Below are 16,581 nucleotides of genomic sequence, written 5' to 3'. Positions count from 1 at the left end.
ATTTTGTCATATTTTCTCAAATTTGAATGAATTTTTGGATGAAAAACCATGTCAGTTATTGGTGTGTACGTTTCAGGAGCTTCCATTACACATCGCTGCATCCATCAAGCAGCAGAGATGCTTTCCTTTTTGTGACTTTGTTTTTTTTCCTCTCAAATGAGATGGAAGGGAAATGGTACTGTACTACTGTTTGTGTGTTGTAAACAATGTTTGCTGTCATTTGTCAGCTCCCTGTGCCATCTCCAAACTCTTTTATAGTTGACTTGGTCACATGTTCTCCTTTAAGAAATTAGTTAAACATTATTTCAGTGTATTAGGCCAGCCCTGCCTCCTTGAAATTACATTTATATGCAACTAATTTGAAACAGCAAATAGGTTTTGAGGGAAACTAAATGTCAGTTCTTCTCCTTCAAAAAAGGCAATCTTGTATTACAGTATCCACTCATAATTATTACATTTTCATTTACATTTAACGGAAATCACAGTCTTTACCTAACCTTAACGAAAGTGAATTTATTGCCTAAACCTTAGACAAGAGTCTGGAGACAAACCTGAAGTTCTGGTGGCAAAATCTTGCACTTTGTACGCCCACCATACTCCCTGACTAAGTCTTTATGAAGCCTGCGTGGTACATGTAGTGTTTACCTGAAAGAAACGTCTCTGAACATAATCGGGGCAGCGATTACGTTGCCACAATAACATAATTAAGAAAGCAGGTAATTTTAGGAGACAGGGCTAAGTAGGCGTCCCTTGTAGGCTTGAGATTACTTTATAAATTATGTGAATAAATATCGGCCTTTCCTTCCAAATCTTAGGTATGTAAAGCCACACAACATCTCTAACAATTTATTACCATGATAAATATTGTCACCCAAACATTTTTGAATCATGCACACCGTCTGTATAACCTTGTATAAGCTTCCCTGTGCAGCTGATGAATGATACAATTTTTTTTAAATTTTTTTTTTAAGATGCATAAAATCTAAATTTACCACTCAGTGATTCTGTGTTTGGCAGTGTTAAAGCTTTTGGCTAAGAATGAAATGTTTTCATCAGAGAAGCGCTGCATAGTCTCTCGGCAAAGATCTCAGGCAACACAGTGACTTAATTGTTGTCAAGTTAACAGTAAAGAAAAGAACAGAGAAAAAGAACTTTCACCATTTGTCCTCCTCTCATAGTGATAGCTCCATGGTGCCAGAGTGGGACTGCCCTTGCCTATAATCAAAACGTGCGTCTCAACCTTTGTTCAAATCGAAGATTTGATCAAAAACCCTTTTGTAGGAGATTTGTGACCTTTGAAGAAATATCTTTGATCTTTGAGGAGAGAAACAGCCATCTGATCTTTTAGAAGTGTTTATTGAGTTGCTGTTGAAAGGAACAGAAATCATATGACATCTGAAAAGTGTGACTTCTTATTTTCACACTGAGCCCACTGTGATATTTTCAAATAACGAAAAAAGCTTGATGTGGATCATAAATCGTTACAAAGCCACTTGTAAAAGGGCTGTCCAAGTCAGAGGAACAAGAAGCTGATGTTTCATACAACTACAGGCGGTGTTTAGGGATACACTCTCATACACAGTCCTACAGGACCTTCTGCAACATCCTTGTTCATCTTAAATCAGCTATCAGAAGAAAATGTGAAGACATGTATTATTGGCAAGTCTTTTCTAAGTATAAAAATCATATTAACAAAGTTTACCCTTAGGATGAACATGCAGATAATATTATGTCTACCAGATAATCAGCCCGCAGTGATGAGAGACTGCTAAGAGGGAACGATAGGGAGGTATTTTTAAAGCTCTCTTTTTGATATGTGGTCAAGCTACCTAGTACAAGAAGAATAAGTGCTCAATTATGCTTGAATAAGTTAGTCTCCCACTATCCAATTTCAACCCCTGGAGCAGCACGCAATTTTGTCCTAGTAATTATTTCTGAACAAATTAGTTTTCCATAGTTGCCTTTAATGTGTCTGAATCAGGCAAAACTGGATATAGAGGCAGTTTAGGAGTCTCTTGGTATTTGCCGAGTGTGAAAACCTGTATTTAATTGAGTGAATCAATAAGTGCTCTAATGCACTGTCAAAAGACCCGGAGAAATGAGCAATTTATTTACCAAACATTCTCAGACATTTAGCTGAGCCTAGTTTTTAGGCATTATATCACTCTATATGATGAAGTTATAAATTTAGTTGTTTTTTTTTTAAAGAAATTAAACAGGGTTTTTGTGATGAATTCAGCCCTGAGGGTTTTAAGTGGGAAATGCTCTCTACAGTTTCACTGCAGTGTCACTTCCATTTACATTTTAAGACATTACCTCAGAGGCTGTGTCTAGATCTTCCAAATTAAAAGTCTCTATTGTAGCTCATATTTTAAGGACTCAGTCCTTTAATATGTTTTGACTGTGACCATAGAAACACATTTAGTAAGTCAAGTAAGTATTGAATGTCTTAGATGTCGTTTTATGTTATTTGGGGTTATTTTTTGACTGCGAATTCAAAGATGTTTTCTACTCAGATCAAATCACTCTTTTTTGTGTTGTCCAAAAAATTCATAGGTTTACCCCAATAGAGTGGTGCAGGAATGAGTCCTGAAATGCAGCAATGAGTTTGCATTTTAGCACTCCCAGTTGCTTTGTCTTGAAGTCAATGGATATTGTTTTTAGTCAGATGCCCGAAATAACGTCTGTCGTTAACACAAGCTTTAGAGACTTTCACTCTTTGCTCTATGACATAAAATACATCAGTAAATACTCCACTCATGAATTTTAAAGCCTTTATGTGTCTTGAAAAAGACGGTTGCTAATAAGTGGCTAAATAAGACTACGGAACATCATCACTACAAACACAGCTTTACAGCCTTGTTGTGGTGGCGACGTTAAGTTGTGCGACTGTAGTGTAGTTTGTTATAGCCATAGTTAGCTTTTTACTTTATTTACGCTTGAAGTGGTGTAAATTTGTCAAGATTACCTTGCTGAACAAAACGTGTAAGCATCATAAACTTTTGTTTGTTGTAGAGCTTATTTTTTGCAGTAATCCAAAATGTAGTGGAAAAATCCCATTGGCTTTTTGACAGGAGAACCAGGGCGATGCTAACTTCTGCATTGTCCTACAAAAAGAATCCATCCCTGCAGTACTCTATTATCATCACATATGTAGGTAGCTTAAGATGTCCTGGCCTGTTTATTGTCATTGTTGCACCTGTGAAATTGACACCAATGAGCGTGCTCATTACAAAGCTTGCTCATGCTGTTTGTAACAGTTATTCTACATCCCAGCACATCTCGATAACCTGGAGGGTATGAATAAAGTACTACTCTGAAAATTAGCATTAGTGGATCTTTTACCCCCATTCTCCACAAATGAGAACAAGGACATTAACATTTGTGTGTTTTCATTATGTAAATGGTGTTAACGCATACTCACAAATTGCCAACAGGAAAGCAATAATTTTCTCCTAGTGATCATAATGTGTCCAAGTGCATCGTCTTGATTATGACACGCTAATTACATATTGCCTCGTCCCCTCTTCTCTGTCTTGCCCTACAGATCCAGAAAAACCAAGGATCTTTAATGGTAAGTTTTATTGCATTAGAAAAGGAAGAAATAAAATAGAGGTCTCCCACACTATAGTCTGTTACTCTTGGTTGGCTCTCTCATTTGAAAAAAAAAAAAAAACAAAACACTCAAATTGCATTTTTGCAATGAAATATTAGATCATGCTTAAACTGCTGTATTACATTAGGTGCCATTATGGAATAATAAAAACATGCAGGAGCTGAAGGATTGTTTTGCCTGAGCTGGCTGCATTTGATTAATCTAAGTAGATACTTTTTTTATCACACTATTGATTTTCCCTATTGCCTAGAAATTCCATGTAGGCGTATGTTGTTGTTGTTTTTTTTTTCATCTCCCTGTGTCTCTCCTCTTCCAGCCTCTCCAGTTACTGCAATGCATCGTTGATGAGGTGAGTCGTCGTCTTATGTGCTTTTGCATCTAAAGTCAGTCCTAATGGCCCGGAAAGCTTATATTTTGTTTCCTAATGAAGCAAACCACTCAGGCGGCTTTGCTCCCCACTCACTCAACCCTTCACCCTATGCAACTGCCTCAGGCAATACACATATGCACACGCACATTACTGTAGAGGTTGGACCTGTCATGAGTGACACACACACACACACACACACACACACACACACAGTGCAACACAGCTCTGAATTCTGCATGCTACAGAGCCAATACCAAAGCATTTGTTTAACCAGGACTGTTGTTATGACTGCACTGGATGTTCATGTTTCTACATTAAATGGCATAAACTCATACAAATACAAGAAACAAAGAGACTAATAATAAAATGTAAGCACTCAAGACCACGGTGCTTAGCCATCGAATAAGTAGCATCTTTTTTTTCACAATGCACACACAGCATATAAACATACAATGTATCAAAGCAACAGTCAGACCACACAAAAACAAAAAATGGATTATGAAAAAGTAACAAAGATAAACCAATAAAACAGCAACACAAAAAGCTGACATAATTCCATAAGATGTCATTTTAATCAACCTATCTGTCCACTCTGAAAACAGATTCCCTTTTTTGTTTCTGTTTGTTTAAAATGTAACCACACCTCAAGCTTTTATTCAATCTCTTCCACTTCAACAATTCCATGCTTTGACTTGCTATTTGATTGTGTCCGTGTACATGAATGTGTAAGCTCACCACATTTCCATCAAAAGCAGCAGCCTTTTCCTCCTCTCTCTCTTTTTTTACTTCTTTGCTGACATACACTAATAGCAGAAATGCTACAACACCTCTGTAACCTAAACCAACCCCCTCAAACACCACCACCAGCCATATTGCACATTAAACATACAATGTCACTTGTCCTTAACTGCCTATAGATTTGGCCGTAATTAATAATTAAATGCTTTTGGTTGTAATGGATTGACCTGGCTGAACTGTTCATTAGTCAGCTAGACAGAGGCATCACTCAAAACTCTTTTTCCTGTGCCTTGTCCTGTTCCTCCCCTTGGGGCGAAAGAACATTTTTATGTTGTCCCTAGCGAGCCAGCACTGCCTTACTGTCCCAGCTAATGCAGTGCTTTGGAGGTGGAGACAAGAGGATAAGCGCTCTTTAGAAAGATGAAGTCGCTCAGAGAGAATTTAAAGGTTTAGGAACTATATACAGTTCAGTGTGCAGGAGAATACCCACAGAAGTGCTCTATCATAGTGTCACTACTTTGTTGCTAGTTCAGGACATCATTAAAATGACAATGTTTTTCTTACAGCAGATTGTTTGATTTTAATTCTTCTCAATGTCAGCTCTGCATTCGACACAGTTGATCATTGTATTGGATCACCTAGAAACGTGGGTAGGCATCATGGACACCCCTCTAGGTTGGTTTAAAACTTATATATCAAACAGTTTATTCAGAAGTGTTTGGTGATGCCTCCTTTTCTGTGGCATGTCTGACCTGTGGTGTTCCCCAAGTCTCCATCCCTGGCTCCCTGTTATTCTGCTACCACTGGGACATGTCATACATTACAAGGTCTATCCCAGTTTTGCCAAAACATTTTGGTCCCCTGTCTACAAAAGTCAAACCTGAAGCCAGAACCCTGGGTGTAATATTTAACAGTGACCCTTTAATTTGAAAAACAAGTCACAAAAGTCGTTCAGTCATATTTTATCAACTGAGGAGTATCTCAGAAATCAGGTCTTTTCTCTTGTAGCCCATCAGACTTTGGTGTTCCCCAAGGTTCCATCCCTGGCCCCTTGTTGCTCTGCCGCCACTGGGACATATCATACATAAACCCAAAATTCTTTACCATTGTTATGCAGATGAAATGCAAATTTATGGCCCATTTTAAACCATCAAAAAGACAATTTTCATGAGTCATTATCTTCATTATTGTCTGTCAACAAGAAAGTGCCAAACATCCCCAAACATTCTTCAGCAGGTCCTTTCTCTCTTGGCCTGAACTTGAGGAGGTCATTTGTGCTTTTACACTTTCTCCATTAGATTGTTGTAATATGTTGTATTCAGTGTTAAATCAAAACATTATCTTATGCTATAATTTACTACAAAAGGCAGCTTTTTGGCTTTTTTTTTTTTTTTTTTAAGATTTCACCGATTACTTTTAAAGAACTTGGATCAGCTCCCATTGATATTACTGAATTGCTGCTCCCCTGTGAGCACAGCCTCATATCTTCGGGCAGGGCACTGCTGGCTGTACATTAGTCCTGGCTCAAGACTATAGGTTTTGAAAAGTGCTGTATAAATAAAGTTTATTATTATTATCGTACAACTTGTAGAACTTTAGGCATTATGGACTAGCACTGATCCCATGGAGTAGTTAATTTAATGCTAAGGTATTTTTAATTGAGTCAGACACACCTGACTTCAACATCATGGCAGGTGTGATAAATTATACCTGACTCATTGACATTTAGTAAGTACTGCCCATTACGGTAGTACATACTGTAGTTGTGATCCAAATACTTTTTTTTTCTTTGATCGTGATGCTTTGATATTGTGTGTGACTTATCCACTGGGGATTTGAAAGTTGCTTTAATGGCTGAATGAGTAATAGGCTCCTGTGAGTGGATCGTTAATATTATTGTAGCTAGAGGTATGTGTGTGATGGGGGGTGGAGTGTAACAGTCTGCCTCCCTTTTTTTCCCCTTTGTTTTTCTATACACACAAACACACAGCAAAGCATGGCTGAGAAAGACTGAAATAAAGATTTGAGTCTCTTGAGGCTCAAAATAAAGACCAAATAAATAAGGTGAAGAAAATTAGGCTTAGCAATTAGAAGGTAGACACATCAACAGATACAAAAAAGGATTGCAATTTTTACCTGAGTGAATCTCAAATATAAAGATGGCACATGCAGAGCAACACAAATTCTCAGGTAATTTTTATGTGGCAAGGAGACAGGCTTTGAAAATCATGACATCAACAAAGATGAAATGTAACAGAGATGACAAAGAGTGGTCACAGTCAAGTCACAGCTTAACAGATAGATGGACACCTCGAGTGGTAATAGGACACTTCACCCCAATGCTTTTCCTCTTACCTGTAGTGCTCTTCATCAGTCTAGATTGTTTTGGTGTGAGTTGCCAGATGAAGATATCAGCATTAGAGATATCTGCCTTCTTTTGAATATAATGGAACTAGGTGGTACTTGCCTTTGGTGCTCAAAGCACCAAAAAATACATTTGAAAAACTCACCAGCAATGTCTCTTTCCAGAAATCATGACCCGGTTACTCAAGATAATCCTTTGTTGTGAGCAGTTTTATGTAGGAACTATTTTGTCTCTACTAAACAACACCTGCCAGCCGTATCATCACGCAGAAGGAAGCATGCATCTACTGCTAGCTCACCTAGCTCCACTGAGCTAGCTAACTTTACAGCTCAGCCAAAGAGGATTCCATTAACATTTGTCATGAGCACAAGCCTCTCGTCCATGAGTAGATGGATGCTTCCTTCTGTGTGGTGAAATGGTTAGTCCCACATGAAACTACTCACAACAAGGTCTGTGGATTATCCTCATCTAGTTTCATTATATTCAAGGGAAGGTAGACATCTCTACGGGCGATATCTCCAACACTGGGCAACTCACACCAAAGCAATCTAGACTGATAAACGGCACTACAGGTAAGAAAAAAATGATGTTATACATACAATATACTGAGGCCAAAAGAGTGGTACCTTATGTATGTTCAGAACATATTTCAGTGTATTTACTATCCTCCATTTAGGTGCATTTACGTGCTTCTACACAATCAGTAATTATCCAGTGCGTCTTTTAAAATGTTACGTGGTACTAGTGTATGGCAGAAAAACACGCTCACCTTAGTCAGCCTAGGTCTTAAACAAGAAGTTGTCTGTAGTTGTTCCCACCATCTGTCTGCTGTCCACCCTCATTAATGTACCTCTCTGCTCTGTTTGTTGAATAGCAAGTGGCTCCACTAATAAAGAACTCCCACTTTATTTTCAAGCCTGTAATTACTGATCTAATTTTGCCTAATAATTGCTTCATGGCAATGACATGTATATTTACTTGTACCCTTGTACCCTCGTAGTGTGTGTTCTGTCTCTTAGTGGAGCGCTTTGACAACCAGAGGAATAATTCACTCAGACTAGCCACTTTCATCAGCCTGCTTGTCTTTTGTGCCATCGCCTGCTGCCACATCAAAGCTGCAGCGGTGTTCCTCTCAGCTGGAGACATGAATACATGCATAAATATGTGTGTTAGTGTTTGTGCCTGCAAAAAGGTGCATGTCCATGCAAATATGTGGGGAAAGTGCAGAGACAGATTTTGTATCAGATTTAGCCTACACAACACATAAATTAGTTGTGTAGTCGACACTTTGCACAAACCGTGGGTCCAATTGATCCTGTTTTTCTGCATGTGTGTGTTTGCGTATACACCATAGTACAGTGGTTGCAAATTATTTGGTTCTCTCCCTCTAAACGGAGTGTACACTCAGGCTTGTGGTGTGCAGTGCTCAAGGGCATTTGTTTGTGCATGCCTGTGTGTGTATGTGCATGCGCTATGATATATTGCTCATCCAAGCGGCGGCAGAACTGTGAAGTGCAGTAAGATTAGAGGGGAACCCATTCCTTTGTTAATTTAAATGGGTTCATGCATCATGCTTTGCGGGAGCCTGCCGATCAGAGCATTAAGGAATAGCGAACACTGCCCAGAGGTGTTTTTAATGGCACAGCAGGGCTTCAGATGTAAAGAGGTTTAATTCCCTGCATTTGAATAAACGCCTGGTTGTGGACCCAGGCTTTATGATTTTTGTGCATATCTGAGTACTTTGTGTATTTTTGTTCATATCTTTGTTTGTGACATTGGATGTCACTGCTGTGCATATTTTAAATCTTACAGAATTATACCTACTATATACCCACTGGTCATTTTGGTTTCGACAAAGTCTGATATTACCTCTATTTTCTGAGATAAACATTCATATATGGATATCTTACATTTCAACAATCAGTGTCACATATAGGGAAATTTTAGTGATAAAGCGTTGTTGGTGTTTAACTTAAAGCCAGTTTTGCGTATGTAAGGAATTAGCCTGTGTATTTTGACATTTGCATATTTTAGTGCTACAGTTTGTGTTAAAACAACAGAAAACACTAATACAAATTGCACCACCTTTTGCCATATTACTCTCTTAGTTCCACCATTTTATTGTTTTAAAAAAATGTGTAACTAAAACCCTGTCTATCTTATCACTGACTGCGTTTAAATATACTAAATATTGTGGTTTTTGCCCTTATTCCAAAAAGACAATATTACCACTAAGCTGTTTACATGGCTGATGAAAATGAATATTTTACTAATGTTCCCATATACTAATGTTCCCATATACTAATGTTCCCGTTGGGCGGCACGGTGCTGCAGTGGTTAGGGTTGTCGCCTTACAGCGAGAGGGTTCCTAGGTTGAATCCAGGGTGTGTGTTCAGCGTGGGTTTTCTCCAGGGTCTCCAGCTTCCTCCCACAGTCCAAAGACATGCAGGTTAGGTAAACTGGTGACTTTAAAGTTGCCCATAGGTGTGAATGTGAGCGTGAATGGTTGTCTGTCTTTCATTGCAATAGTCTTTCATTGTGATAGTCTGGCGACCTGTCCAGGGTGTACCCCGCCTCTCACCCAGTGTCGGCTGGGATAGGCTCCAGCCCCCCTGCAACCCCTAACAGGATAAGCAGTTATAGTAAATGAAAAAAAAAAAAATTAATTTCCATGCGGCAGTGCATACAGCAATTAACCTGCGTAACATGTTGTATTTTACATCAAAATATGGAAAAGTAAAAGGGCTGGAGCCATTTGCACCATTTTGCTTCATTGCATCAAAATACCATTTTTTCAGTTTTCCCCTGGTGGTCAGTGTTGCCCAGCTGTTCTACATGACACGGTTCATAGTCCCTCCATTGACAACATGTCACAAGTCACACATGCACACACACACCTTACTACTGTTCATTTTGGCCGCAAGATTTATTCTTAACCCTGAGATGAAATGTCTGTGTGAGTTTTAGTCACATTTGGTCTACTCCATCCTCATATTTTGAGAGAACCGTGGACATCTTCGTAATTTAAAAAGTTTTGATTCTAGCTGTAAGAGCCATAATGTTTGGTTAGTCTTGTAAGATTTTCCTTTTAAATCCTTCTTTTATTTAAAAAACAAAATGATAGGGGAAAAAACATATTATTAATCATGAGGAGGCCAGTTGAGCCATGAAACAGTGACAGTAATTTTTTGGAAAACAAAGAAGAAAACTTTCTCTTTCATCACCTAAAATACTGGTAAAAAAAACAATCCACCAAGGCTGCAGTGAGCTGGTGCATCTTATGACTCCTTCCCAGCTTAATACAGCAAAATCCAAAATAAAAACCCTTGTGAACAAAGTGAAAACCTGCATTAATGGAGAAAACAGCGCTCTTTCCCAGAAAGACATTGTTGCTTTGACACAGTGAAACAGACTGCACAAAGCGTTCTCACACACCATCCCTCAGAGTGATAGAGTGAAAAACCACAATGTCAAAAAAAGAAATCAGGAAATGTCTCATACATCCCCACTATTCACAAATTCATCTGAATTAAACATCTTTAATTACCTGTGTCCATGTCCACCCTCAGGTATCTCTTGAGACTGGTAGAATTTACAGCTTTTCCCCAAACTGTGACACACTTTTTTATCTTTGCAGATTTATACTGTAAGAAAAATAGATCCAAACATCCAGCTTTTTTTAATCAAGCCTGCTGTTGCCATCGTTTTACCAGCTATCCTCTCACGTATCAGCATTATTTTTGCAAAAAAGTCAGTCAGGTTTTGTCAGTTGTCATCAAGCTGCGCCTCTTTCCCACCTCCGTCCCTCCTACCTGCGCAAATCGGAAAGAGGGAGGAGAGAAGGCGTGGAGTGGGTTTTACATAGCCGATTCACATCACACCAATCACATGAGCCCCTCTCCTCGCCTTTAAATGCGCCGCACGAAGGCGTAATGAGAGTTTCCTCAATTCGCCATGGCAGAAGAGAGCAGCAGCGTCAGACGGCCAAACTTCTCCCAGGAGGAAACGGATGTTTTGGTCCGGGAGGTCCAAGCTCGCAGTGTCCAAATATACGGAACTGCGAGCAGACCTCCAGGGGCTAATGATGCAAAGGTAGCCTGGGAGGAGGTCACCACAATTGTAAATTAATGTTGTGTTTCTTTTGTGTGCACGCGCTCTCTCTTTCTCTCTCGCAGTCTCACTCTGTTTCTTTTCTTTTGACTTTTCTAAGATGACAGATGCTGAATATATACTCCCTATCTGATGCTGTGGCTGTTTGTGGTTGTCTGAGAGGGATGTGAACTCATTAGTTTGCAGCTGTCTTAATCAAATCAGGTTGGGTTTCCATTACGCGTGCCAAACGGTGCCAATCCCCTTTGATCTGACATCAGATGTGACGGGACAGTCGATATAGAGATACATTTATGTGCTGATTGCAGATAGTTGCATTGAATAGTGTTTTTTTGGGTATTTATTGCATTGTTAATGTGCCTGACATTCTGGAAACCTGCCTGTGAGGTTTTGGTGACGTGTGCGCACTGTCCACCGGTCAGCCAAACTTCGGCTTACACCGGCTGCGCTCCCCCTGCGCTGACAGTAGACCTGGTTTCAGCTGGCGAGCTTTTAGTGCACCTTTGGCGAAGCCTTTTGGCACGAAACTGTCATTGCGCCAAGCTGGATCTGTCGACACCTCCCCCTGCTGCACCGCCACACCCATCTCAGCGCAACTCGGTCTGCCAAACTACCAAACTGAGCGCACCTTGGGTTGCGCTGCTCGAAACCAGCTCTGCATGGGGTTCGCTACCCTGCGCCGCACCGGGAAACTAGAGGCTACAGTGTAGTTTACCTTATATTGATTTGATTGATTTTTATTTGTGTCACGCACACATCAGTGTGCCCAACCCTCATTGGTTTATAAGACACCATTACAATGATGTTGCAGTAACCATCAAAAGTGCATATTATTTAACTACTCAGTCCAGAAACAGAATACTCTGCTCTCTATCCCAGGCCTTGCATAGAAATTCAGCAACAAAAAAGGTTCCCTTTCTGAAACAAAACTCAAATTTTTCATGATCATCCAACCAAAAGAAATCAACATAAATAGAGATAATTTTACTTAAAAGTACATTCCCTATGTCTTCATATGCAGGACAGTAAAACAAGAAATGAACCTCATTCTCAACATCACCTAAATTACACAACAAACAAATTCTGGCCTCCTCTGGGGTGGCTCTAAGCCTAGTGGTAACGTTCTGAGCACAACTGTGCACAAAGTAATCTTTGTCTTTTGTTTAGATTGTACTTCATGTAAGGTTCCACAATGTAGCTATTCTTTATGAGACAATATGTTTGTAGTTGTTCAAATAAAATAATTATTTTAACTCATTAGCCCAGGGATGATAGTTGGAGGCGTCCCAATTAAAAATCTTTTTGGCGAGTCTCTGATCCGACATCTTCACAAGACTGTTCCAAAGCCGAAGCATTTGACATATATACATATAAACAGCATATATTATTCTGGGTAACAGTATTAAGACTTAGATTTAGATTCAGATGGATTGTTATAGAACATATTCCAGCATATTTTTCATTAACAAAACACTAACCTAGACACACGATAATACAGTGACAATGGCCAATAACCACTGGTTTAAAGAAAAACCCTCAATTCTCTTTAAGTATTTCAAATATTCCTTTTTGTCCTCTGAAGACAAATTAATTTATGTCTTCTTTGTGTACAAAGAAGTGAAAATTTATAGTTAAAAAAGAGAGATTTGTATTGTAAGACTGTCTATCTCATGAGTATTTCAGACAGGCTGCAGTTTTTAGTCGTGCTTATTTTGTTTCTCCAGTTTTTCAGTGAGATGTAAATAATATAATCACATAATCACTTTTACTTTTTAAGTGTTTCTTCTTTGGCCAGTAGCATTGATTTGCTCTTTTCAGTGAGTCGTGCATCTTAGCTCAGTCAAAGAAAGAGGCATTCAGCTTTCTTTGATAAACAAGTTGATTATAGGAATGAATCCAAGAATTTGTAATAACATTATGAACAATTATAGATAAATTGTCGTGTATAGCTGTTTCGACTGCCATCTTTTAGCCATTACAGCATGAAGCTCTGTACAATGATGGTGGTAGAAATCCAAACCACGATGATGAACCAGGGTGTCTGCAGGTCCTTAAAAAAAGTCTTAATTGTCTTAAATTCAATTTTATAAATATTAGGCCCTAAAAGTCATTAAGTAGACTTAAATTTGAATTTTTGAGGTTTTTATTGGTACAGATGTTTTATGTGATTTCATTTATTTGTCTTTTTGTTTCATTTTTTCAAAATGAGTCACAGAGTGTGTGAAAGTCCTTATTTCTGATGACCTACTACTGAACCAAATACTGTCTCTTTTTACTTTATACTTGCACACCTGTTGGCAAAATCTTGATTAACCTAACTCACTCTGATAAACATATTTCTACATAAAACCTACCTCTGCACGGGACTGCATATATGCTACTTAACTTCATTCTGCAATGCTTGAATCAGAAAAAGATAATTTTTCCTAAAAATCACTCAAATGGGTCCAAACTATCTCGAAAAGGTCTTGAAAAGTATTAAATTTAAGAGTCTGAAACAGGTAGAAACCACAGTGACAGCTCTAATATACAGTACTTTCTTTTGAATCTGCATTTTTACCCTTTTGAATCACCAGATCTTTTGATTGGTTGACCCTGCGAGCCAAATGTTGTGTCACCCAGCAGGTTTTGTATATTAACTTGATTGCTAATGAATACAGTGAATACAGAGGATAAAGAGTGGAGCATGCAGCCTTGAGATCAGACACAAAGTGCTCCTACAATGAAGGAATTTAACTCTGAACCTCAGCGGATCCAGGGTTTCAATGTGATATACTCTTTGAACGTACTGTATGTTGTATCAGTAATTATATAATGACATAAACAGTGTTGTGTTGATCTTATTTAACTCGTCCACCTTTGGGACCTTGTCTTTTTTGAATAAGCACTAAAGCTTGTAGAAACAGCAACTTTTTGCCCTTTGAAATTCTGTTCTAATGTCGCTCGATGGATGGCAGTTGGTGGCCACAATAACTTGGTAGTGGCTGTGTATCTGTAAATTTATTTCTATGTTTTTTGTCTCCAGTGGACAAAAAACAATTAACTTTAGATTACATCACTTTTTAATTTATTTTCCACAAGAAATTCAGCATTTTATTTATTAATCTACTATTTAATTAAAAACTCTTAATCTTAGTTTTATTTTATTATTTGTTTATTTGTTATGCATTTAATGAAATTATATGACATAGTAATACTGGAGTTACAAATCATTAAAGGTCCCCAAAGAAATTAGAAAGGCCAAAGCCAACTTTTTCATTAATATGATAAGCAAAGGGTACACTGAAATTAATTTGAAAAATATCTGAAAATTCTGTCAGGGAAAACCACTGACAAAGCAAAACACCAAATACAAATTAACTTGAATGGCAACTTAACACAAGACTCAAAGAAAATTATGACCGCTTTTAATACCTGTTTTGGTAAACCAGTGAAATCTTTTACCCAGAGTTTGAACACTAGGCCCACTACTTCTGTGTCTGTGGACGAGACACAAGCAGTCTTTAACTTAACACCCATCACACAAACAGTCGTACATAGGGTGATAGACCCCCTACGAAACTCAAAAGCTTCAGACATGCTTGGACTCTATGTTCCTTAGGAAGTTTAAAGAGTCACTTTCATATCCCATCACCAAGATTATTAATATGTCTTTTGATCAGAAGATATATTATGGGGTCTGGAATTCGGCCATGATAACACCCATTTTTAAAGTGGGTGATACTGCCAACATCAGCAGTTGCAGGCCAGTAAGCATTCTCCTGATTTTGTCCAAGGTCACTGAAAGATGCTCAGCAGAAAAACTAAATGCTCAACTCGACAGCAGCTTCTTTACACTGAACTCCATGCAGTTTGGCTTCAGAGCCCATCATTCCACTGCAACAGCCAAATATCAAAGCCTAATAGGATAAGGGGACGGTTGTTGGAACTGTATTTCGATGCTGTAAATTGTTCTATACTAATCAGCAAAATGGCAAAATTAAATTTTTCTTCTGACACCTTATGCTGGTTCAAATTGGACCTAATGAGAACCCAGTGTGTAAAGGTCAATCGTGAATTGTCACCCATGCTTAATTATGATGTTGGGGTGCCACAGGGCTCTATTCTTGTACCTCTCCTCTTCAGCCTGTATATCATTGATAAGCTATCAGCATGTGTTGGGGCTGACAAATGTATAAATGTATGCAGATGACATAGTAATTTATGTACAGGCAAAACACATGTGCCAACCATTTGGCATATTTTATAATTATGTTTTGATTCATGGTTTTAATTGTTTGCATGCTTTTATGTCTTTCTGTTTTAGTGGCTATCTTAACATCTGGCCAAGGGGAAACACTTGAAATCTTTGGCTAACACTGGCATATATACAGCAACACTTTTTAATGTATACTGTTCCTGTACAAATAAAATAATAAATAAATTGATTAAATTAAAGAGAAACAGAGGGAAAAAAATAAAGAAATATAAAAATAAAAGACGTCAAGACACAAATAAAATAAAAACAAAGGATATAATTTAACTGGTAAAATAGATATCATTCCATAGGATATAATTTACTTACAGTTGATAAATTTAAGTCAGAAGATACATTTTACCAACATAGGACATGATGTTGGGTGCCATAAATACTCACATAAACACACCAAGACACGTGTGTGTTCATGCACATGCACACACCTATTGTCACACACAAATTTTTGAGTATACCCATGTACCAAAAGAAACTACACCTGATATCATATTAAATTATCTTAGTTATCACATTTTACAGATGAGTCATTGGAAATATTGCATGTTCCATACCTCCGCCATAACAAAATCCTTTTCTTTAGAATTAATTATCATCTTTTAATCAATTCCATGTAATTTGTTTATTTATTGCTGCCTTTATTTTTTTTAATCTTTTCTAGTATTTCCCTAAGTAGACGGGCTAATGGGTTTTTGTTTAGAGAAATACTAAAAATAATGGACAGTTCTCTCATAGAATTTTCCCAAAATCATCTTTCAGTCATCTTTCAGTCATGGCATTGAGTTATCGGCCAAGATTAAAATGTTGCTTATTGTCTGAATTATATTGTTCACAGGATCCTCCAGTTCTTCCAGTCGGCCAGTTCAGTGAGAAGTTTGTCCACTTCATAACTCAGTGGTGAGTCAGTCACTGCTTAACATGCTTTCTTTCCAGAAGGACAGACACTGAAATTATTGTATTCAACACTTTCAGATTTCAAATGGAATTGTGTGTGTTTTCAATGGCTGTTGACTGCGTCGTGCATTTGTTTGGGATTCTAGTTCACAATAGCTTAATATGTGTGGCACAGTCGGCCATCTGAGCCCCACGGAGCCAGACTGAACAATTACAAAGACCACAAGCTGCATTTA

General features: G+C 38.2%; 1 protein-coding gene across 1 annotated transcript in view; it reads left to right on the top strand.

The window, feature by feature from the left end:
* Window positions 1-16,581, top strand: part of map2k5 (mitogen-activated protein kinase kinase 5) — a 79,577-nt gene that overhangs the window by 38,330 nt on the left and 24,666 nt on the right. The window contains exons 18-20 of the mRNA XM_033617653.2: window positions 3,548-3,574; window positions 3,933-3,965; window positions 16,287-16,348. Of these exons, the coding sequence (XP_033473544.1) occupies window positions 3,548-3,574; window positions 3,933-3,965; window positions 16,287-16,348 (122 nt within the window). The remainder of the gene's footprint in view (window positions 1-3,547; window positions 3,575-3,932; window positions 3,966-16,286; window positions 16,349-16,581) is intronic.

The sequence above is a fragment of the Epinephelus lanceolatus genome, chromosome 2 (genome assembly GCF_041903045.1).
Source record: "Epinephelus lanceolatus isolate andai-2023 chromosome 2, ASM4190304v1, whole genome shotgun sequence".
Taxonomy (NCBI): domain Eukaryota; kingdom Metazoa; phylum Chordata; class Actinopteri; order Perciformes; family Serranidae; genus Epinephelus; species Epinephelus lanceolatus.
Note: the sequence above shows the minus strand (reverse complement) of the source record. Positions and strands in the feature narration are given on the sequence as shown.